The sequence below is a fragment of the Convolutriloba macropyga genome, chromosome 15, assembly GCF_964194025.1.
Source record: "Convolutriloba macropyga chromosome 15, txConMacr16.3, whole genome shotgun sequence".
NCBI classification, from domain to species: domain Eukaryota; kingdom Metazoa; phylum Xenacoelomorpha; order Acoela; family Convolutidae; genus Convolutriloba; species Convolutriloba macropyga.
In genome coordinates, this window is record NC_134482.1 from 33191423 (window position 1) to 33200010 (window position 8588).

Consider the following 8588-nt stretch of genomic DNA (forward strand, 5'->3'; position numbering starts at 1 on the left):
TCTGAATATTTAAGATCTGGCTTTATACTAACAAATTGATCAACTGATCCAGAGCTGCTTAAAGGAAAATGATAAAGTTTAATTCTGGAGCACGATGTATCACACAATTTTGATCTAGACAATGTTTTTTTAACCCCCTTTATGTGTTTTTTAAGCCAAAAATGTTTTCAAGCTCGTTTCCCTGAGTCCCCCAAACCCTTTATTAGGTTTCCATAATCTTGATTTTTTGATCTGTCGGCAAATTTTTCTAAGATCTTGCCGCAAAAACCTAGAGGGGGACCAAAAAAACCGAAAATTTGGAACATTTTTGGCTAAAAATCTGTTTAGGTTTTGTTAAAATCGGATAAATGCACGCTTAAAATTTGCAAAAGTTAGCAGCGGCGAACAATATTGCGTAGAAATGGCGAGATAAGTGGTATAAAAGTGGGACATATTAACGCGCCTATGTCTAGCTCTGCTTAGTTTTTGGCGGGAAAGTTGCGAAAGTTGCAAAGAATTAGAACTGGTTTCAATTAGCCTAAGAAAATTTTAGACGAATGAAATAATAATATAGCACCGTAAAATCTTAAAAAAACTGACTAAAACCTAAAAATAAGGGGGGACATTTTATTCCAATTTCTAAAAAATTTAGACGTCCCACCCCGGTGTTGTTGGGCCGAGAAAATCAGGCTTCCAAAAATGTCCGGCCCGTACGGATTTTGTCTGGAGTAGTATGCATCAAGTTAGAAACGAGCAGAATTTTTGAAACGCGGTCAAAGCGTGTAATGTTTTAAAAACAGGGCAAACATGAGCATAATTTTTAAAAACGAGCTATAGTCTGATCATCGCTGATTACAGTCTGATTGGTCTGATCATGTTTGGTTTTGGTCTTGATGGGTCTTATCATTAACGCGCACCGCAAACTGGGAACTAATTCGAGCTCCGTTTGTTGTTCGAGGGCGGTTTAGTAAAATTATTGTTTTATGTTCATGATAGTTTCCTTTACGTAACTATATTTTGGTTTTCAAACGAATGTAATATTTTGAATAAACAATTGGAAGATGGAACATATAATTTTGTAACTAATACTTTAAACAGCACTCTATTTCAAATTACAAGTTTTCGAGTTTTTAGGCTGTTTTTTGTCTCGATTTGATAAAAGACACACTATTGGCTGTACTATTGTCAAATATTGAGATAGGTTCTCATTTTGTTCTTTTATTGTTGTCAACTTTATTGACGTCTGGTTATCAGTTTGTTTGCAACAGTTATTTTGTTGTTACAAGTTCTTAAAACCAGAAAAAGACACAACAAGGAGGCTACGTAATACGTTTGCACATAATGGTCTGTCCGCTCGTCAACATTAGTGACACTCTCTGCCAAAAGAGGAAAAGATATAAAATTTTCAAAACTTTTGTATACTGTTCAAAAATAAATTGCGTATAATTAGAAAAATCATGGTAGAACAAGTCCTGAAAAACGCATAACATGTTTAATGGCGAATTGAGCTCAGAAAAATTGGAAATGACTAAAAACATTCCGAAAATCTAATCAACAAATTAATTACAAATGTGTCTAAATTTTTAAATCTCTGTCCACAAAACCGGTTTTTCTCGCTAGATTCTACAGAACAATTAACATAGGAATAGTAGAAATCACGCTATTTTCAACCTCTTAAAAGCTCCCATTGGACCCTAAAGATACAAAAACCTCTAAAATGGACCAACATTTCAAAAAATGAATAGAAAAATTATTAAGAAGTTGCTAGTAGTTGTGATATTAATACCTTGAAAACAAAATCCTACCCAATAAAACTAAGAAGTAATTTATTTTCAAATCCTCGACCTCGGAAACTCAGAGAACAAAAAGTTTGAAATCCTTAAAAAATCGAGTTTTTTGAAGTGGCCAAGTTTGTGATATTTTTCTATCAAAACAATTTGCTTTCTCTCTTTGTGACTCTGAAAATCAAAAAATGAAAACCTATCAAAATTTTTTGAAAAAAGTTTTAAAATTATTATCATGTTGCAAGTTTAAGATTGCATAACCGAAACATACAGCTCACAAAACAGACGAGAAAACATTTATGGCTTAGAAAATATCTTTATCAACTTTGACAAACGTCAAGTAGAGACTAATGAAACATAAACTCAAAAAAACTTTCTTTTCACAGAACGCCTTAAACGACCATTTCGCCTTGAATTTACGCTTTCTGAGCATCTTCAGCGCTCTATGCACCTGCAAAACTACTGAAACCAGCGTAGAGCCTCTAATGAAACTTAACACTTACTGGGCGCTGCCTATTTATCCCGTTTGTTTTGAAAGCTCAAAGTCTTGGAAAAAAGTGTGAAGATAGTAAATACGGAAAGGACAGAATAGCAAAACTATCCATTTCCTTGATTATAAAAACCAAACAAGGCGGCTCGTTAATGTGCGTTCGCACATGATGTTCTGACTCAATTGTCAACCAAATGAAGAGATAACAAAAATAGATGCTTGACTTTAAAAAACACGTTAAAAAACGTAAATACTAATTGAATTACATAATGCCATTTCTCATTACAGCGCTCACGAAATCTACCAATAAAAAGACTACGAAAAAAACAGCAAACAACAAAATATGCAAAAACAAAATTTTCACGGCAGAAACCCAATATATAATTTTAAAAGCACCTAGTAACAACGTCAAAATGCAATCAGATAAAACCTTAACTCCACAAATTTAGTTTTTGCTAACTATACAGCAGAGGTATGTTTTTCATACTGAGATTAGGTAAAAAATTGACATAGAGCAAAAAAAATGAGGTTAAAGTCAAAGATCAATCAACATTTCTTAAACCAAATAATTTCAAAAGTCTAAAAAAATCTTTAGCTTTTTAACAAAATAATTCTTGATAAATTTACTAAAAAGTCAATATGAAACTAATGGGACCTGTCTTTGCTGAGACTAAATCATAGGAATAAACTAAATACGCAGAAAAGCTCAAAAAAACGAACAACTTACACAAAGACGCAGAAAATCTCAAAAAATTAAGAACAATAACATAAATTATTGAAGCCATTAAAATCATCAGCTTATCTGATTTTTATTTGTTTTTATTTCAGTTTACATTTATACTCATTCAGCTAAAATTATACTAAAAGAGAAAAGAAGTTCGTTCATTTGGGCCACATTTGAAAATCATTGGGATCTGTTATTACCTGAATAAGCTAAAAAAAAAAGAGAAAAAAGAAACACAAATACACCACTCACAATATTTTTTATGAAAACGCATAATGTCCATCAAACAAAACATCAGCGAAATAATATTTGTAGACAAGTTGTTTTTTGAAATTCAAGGAATTGGAGTGGACTTCTCAATGACGAGAATAAGTTGACGAAAAGAACAAAAAAACTGAAAAGTTTGAAAAATCTTTGAAGATGTATAATATCGTAATTTTTAAGACTATTGGCTTTAAACTGACTGCTTCGGGTAACATCACTCATTGCAAGTTTATGGGCAACATGATAGGCAACATTAAAGGTTTATGAGATCGATCAGAATTTTACGGCTACCAAAAATAAAAAAAAAAAGCAAAAACAGCAAACTCACAAAAATTAAGCGAGAAAAGTTTCAAAGCCATTAGAGAGTGAACTTTTCAGTATAAACTCTTCTACTTTCAATTAATTTTTTAACAGCAAGGTGATTGTTTCTATTGTTACAAAATGAATTGAAAAACAACAAATATAAAAAAGGATATTAAAACCACAAAGTTTTTGAGAAAAGCCCTAGTATCAAAGACATTAAATTCAATTATTTTCAACGCAGTTATATAAACGCACTAAATTCTCTCTCGATGAAATAACAATCGTAGGTTCCATTCATGTGACATCATTAACTCATCAGAATAAGTCGTATGGAAAAGAAAAATACATCAAAACCACAAAATTTTTGAGAAAACCCATAGTATCAAAGTCATAAAATTCTACAGCTTTCAAAGGAAGGCATTTAATACGCTAAATTATGCCTAGATGATGTGACGACAAGGATGTTTGTCATTCAAAATTTATCAATAAGACATTACAACAAGTCATTAGCTATGAAAACAACAACAAAAACAGGCAAAATCCAAAAGTTCGGTAGAAAATTGAGAGAAGAAAGTGTCGAAGCTATTTAAACCATAAGCTTTTCTCTCTGAAAACTTTTTCGACGATCCATTGAACGTTTTTACTAAGCCAATGGGGGCTATCAATATTAGGATAATGTAATACGATTTCAAAAGGAACCAATATTACTAAAAAAAAATCCAAAAATTAGGAAAATTATGAAAACTCGTGCACCGAAGTCAAAAAAACCAATAGTTAGAAGACAAAACCGCTAACTAGATAAATTGTCGTTGATGCAGAAAAAAAACGGTTCTGTCATTACCGAGACTCACTTACAATCCAAGAAAATATGTTGAAGATTGATTTATGTTCAAAATTCAAAAAAATATATTTTTAAAGTCTTAACAGCCATTAATCTCAAAAGCTTTCATAGGAATTCAATGAATACGCTCAGCTATGCCACGATTTGAAAACAAAGATGTTTATCATGCCTAGGTTATCAATAAGACATCACAATATGTTTTATGACTAAGAAAAAAGAACAACAAATACAGGCAAAAACCAAAATTTCTTTAGAAAAATGGGAGAAGAAAGTGTTGAAGGCATTTAAACCATATTTTTTCTCAGAAAGTTTTATCTATGATCTTTTGGACGTCTTCACTAAAGGAAGATGTAGCCATCAATATTAGGATGACGTGATAAGATTTCAAAATGAACCAATAGAACGAAATGTCCAAAAAATTTTTTTAAAAACTTGAAATCTTGTGGCATTGAAGACGTACAACCAATAGTTATTTGATAAAGCCGCCAATGAGATTATCGTATGTTGCACTGTTATGAAGGAGTTCAATCCTGTTTTACTGAGACGATTTTACAGTTCACAAAAATAAGTTTATGATTTACTAATTTTAAAAAAAATTTCGAAAATTTATTTTCAAAGTCTTAACAGCCATTAGCTGTCCACTCAAAGCACTAGATAGGTTTACTTATTGCTCATTAGCAAATCTACTACACCTTTAGTCAAAAAGTTCGTGCCATAGGATTATAAAACTTTAGTAAAACCTCAAAAAATAAGTCAAATTTCATTTGAAATTACGAAATTTGAGATACGAATCCAAAAAAAAACATGAGCGATCCCTTCGAAACAAATTTTTTGTTCATTGGGCTTCATTTGATCGTAAAAGAGGTTTGTCATTAACGGAACTTCGATATTAAAAGTGTCTAGTAGTCTCTAGGTGACTTGAAAAAACAAAAAAATGCAAAATTTTCTTAAAAAAAAAGAGCTCCCAAACCTAATTCGAATTTTTTTATATATATTAAACTTCCCTCTAAGACTAGAACTAGTCTTTATTATCTCCTTTCGTCTATAAAAAACCTAAATTGGATTTACTTTTGGCGTGAAATCTAGTTTTGAATTAAATTTTTTGTAGAAGAAACGTTAATTCGAACGAAAATTACGGTAAAAGTGAACAAAAGTGAATCAAATATCCAGTGTTCACATGAAACTTTAAACCTCGATAACTCCTCGAAAAAAAACAAAATTCAAAAAAAAATCTTTTTAATTTCGAATTCTACGCTGGACGAGCTTTTTAATGATACCACGCACATTTCTCTACGATGAATATATCGGTCGGCCAAAATTCACGGAACAAAAAAACCCATTTGAGTATATAGTTCCTCCCCCCCCCACAAGTGGGGTCGGAACAATTAAGATCAAACCACTCAATGAATACAACAACTTCGCGTTAAAAAGTCAGACCTCAACATCAAACATTAGTAACGACCAAAACCCAATGTCTAGTTCTGTTTGAAAACGCTTAATAACAAAGCCAGAAAACCATCAGATGAAAACCAAACTAAACAAGTAAACTTTCAATTTGCTAAGAGAGATATAGGAATTGTCCCTATTGAAACTCGTTAACAAATCGACAAAAGGGACGTTGAAGCCATTAAAACCATAAGCTATGAGATGAAAAAGTTAATTATGTTTACCTTAGACTCAAAAAATCGAATTGCCCTCTTATTAGAAAGACTGTGTGAAAAGAACACAAAAACTACGAATTTTGACCAGCATCAACAACAAAAAACTACAAATTTTTAAACAGAAATTCTCTTTACTAAAAAATAGTATAATTGATGTTTATGTTTTCGATATCAAAAGGAAATCGCTTAAAAATATTCGTATTGAACATGAAAACTAGTATCTCGGGCGCACAGAGTTCCAACTTGAATATAATGCAACCAGTTAAGCAGTTTTAATCATTGTTTTTTCTTTGTCTGCCATGGCAAAAACTTTTTAAAATATATCTTTAGCTGAATGGTAAAAGGAGGTACTGAATGAGGCTTTTTGAATTGCAATCTAAGCAAATTGATTAAAAAATTATAGAAAACTTTGGGACTTTATAGCCCCCCCCCCTCACGCTTAGTGGACATATAACGTATAACCCATTCAATTACCGTAAATATACCATAAGGTGGGGGTTATAATTTCATGGGGGGGGGGGCTATAATGGGAAAGATACTAAACTTTATGTACAAAATGTTGAGGATGAAAGAATATTATATCTGACTAACTTATAAAGCATACAGTTATCTGGCAAAGACTATGCGATATGGTGTGAATTGAAGTAATGCTTCATGCTTGTGATAAATTTATCGTTACATTTTGTGCCTCTCTCTCATCGACAGATTTTTCTTGAAATTCTGAATAAACTTCTTTTCTCGAGAACCTGATCTCAAAACATGCAACCATAATAGCCCCTACCATGGTTATAATGGCGAGAAACATGTTTGACTGATAGAAATCATAGTGGGCAAAAAATAAACCCCCCACAAAAAACTGCCCCGAAATAAGCCCAAATGAATAACAAAATGTAACCCAAGTACAGATGTAAATTCGCAATTTCTCTTGAGAAACAAAATTTGATTTTTGCGCGATTTGTTGAAATAGAAAATAACAGGGCAAATAGCCACCGTAAGAAGTTAAGCCCAAAATTGATAGCCCGAAAAATAAAGTAATTTTAGAGTAATTTTCAAAAGCTATGCAGGGTAAACCTAAAATAAAATAACCCAAGCTTGTTAGGAAAACGCAACTCAAAAATGTACTTCTTGTGTATCCTTTATCAATCAAAATTCCATAAACAAAACAGGTAATCGCTGATGCCCCCGCGTGAACAAGGAAAATAATTCCCGATTTTGAGCCGTCAATTTTAAACTCTTTCAGTAAATGGGGCGCTAATGAGACTTGGAAAAATCCAAATTGGCTCAAAACTGCCAAAAGTGGAAAAGTGACCAACCAAATTCCAGGAAGTGATAAAAACTTAATCGCTGATTTAAAATCTAAGGTCGTTTCTGGATTTTTAGCTATTGATAACATGCTCATCGCTGACCCTTTGAAAGTTTCCCCTGCTTTCGAAATTTTTCTGTGCTTAGTTTTGGGCAAAGACTGTATTGAGATAACGGATAACAGACCAAACGTTATTTCTAATAAACCAGTAGTTATAAATGGTAATTGATAACCCCCAATTGAGAATAGATAACTGCTTAATGCTGGTCCGATCATCATTCCCACAGCTGTGGATATTTCACACATGCTGAATATTAATCCAGCTTTTTTCGGGAATAATGGGATCATAATTGGGGCCCCAGTTGACCAAGTACAGGCACCGCCTAATCCAATCACAATTCGTATTACGTAACAAGATGCAATAAACCATTCTGATTGGTCGAGCCGATAAGTTTGGCCAAATGCTATGCACATAACACCAGCGAATAAAAATCCGAAATAGAAAATACATTTTTTGTTGCGATCTGAAGCGACGAAAAAGAAAACCATAGCGAAAAACCACTGTGAAAACATCAAAGTAGCCGTTATAAGACCGGTTGTAGAACGTGAAACACCCCGTTTTTCAGCTTCCGTTGGGAAAAACGGCCCAATAATAGACGTATTTACACCCCAACACATATAAACTAACATACACAAAACAATAACAATCTTCGATTTTCGGTTTTGACAAAAGAAAACATTGGAATTAGTTGTTTCGCTGATTTCATCCGCGCAACTTTGAGCTTTTTCTAAATTGTTGTTGTTGTTGTTGTTGTTGATGCTCAGAATGTTTTCGTTAGTGTTCTTCATTCGTTCTGTTGGTACTCTTAAGTGTTGATTGTCTATCTTCGTTCACTTGTCGCTTAAATCAATTTGGCCTTAATTTGACGCCTCAATCACGGTTGCTTTGTTTGGCAGGCTTCGGTCTAAGCAACAAAAAATATAAGCAAAAAAATTTAAATGTACAGATGTTTGTAATCATAGAATTGTTTTCGAGTTGATTACAGTGGAAACACTGTTTTTCCATTCAAACAAAATTTTTCCAAACAAAGTTTCCATTCAGATTAGGATACCGCAAGTTATAACAACAAGCCCTAGCCAAGAACAAATTTGTTGATAAATTGTGTGTAAAAGCAGTGAAATAATCTCTATGAATTCCTCCTTAATATCTGACAAATTTTTCGTTTTCATTAGCACCTA

General features: G+C 32.7%; 1 protein-coding gene across 2 annotated transcripts in view; it reads right to left on the bottom strand.

Annotated features, from left to right (window-relative positions):
- Positions 1-6546: 6546 nt before the first annotated feature.
- Positions 6547-8588, bottom strand: part of LOC142354702 (MFS-type transporter SLC18B1-like) — a 99202-nt gene continuing 97160 nt past the window's right edge. For both annotated transcript variants that reach the window (XM_075407072.1, XM_075407073.1), the window contains exon 2: positions 6547-8314. In XM_075407072.1, coding sequence (XP_075263187.1) covers positions 6699-8198 — 1500 coding nt within the window. In that variant the 5' untranslated portion in view covers positions 8199-8314 and the 3' untranslated portion in view covers positions 6547-6698. The remainder of the gene's footprint in view (positions 8315-8588) is intronic.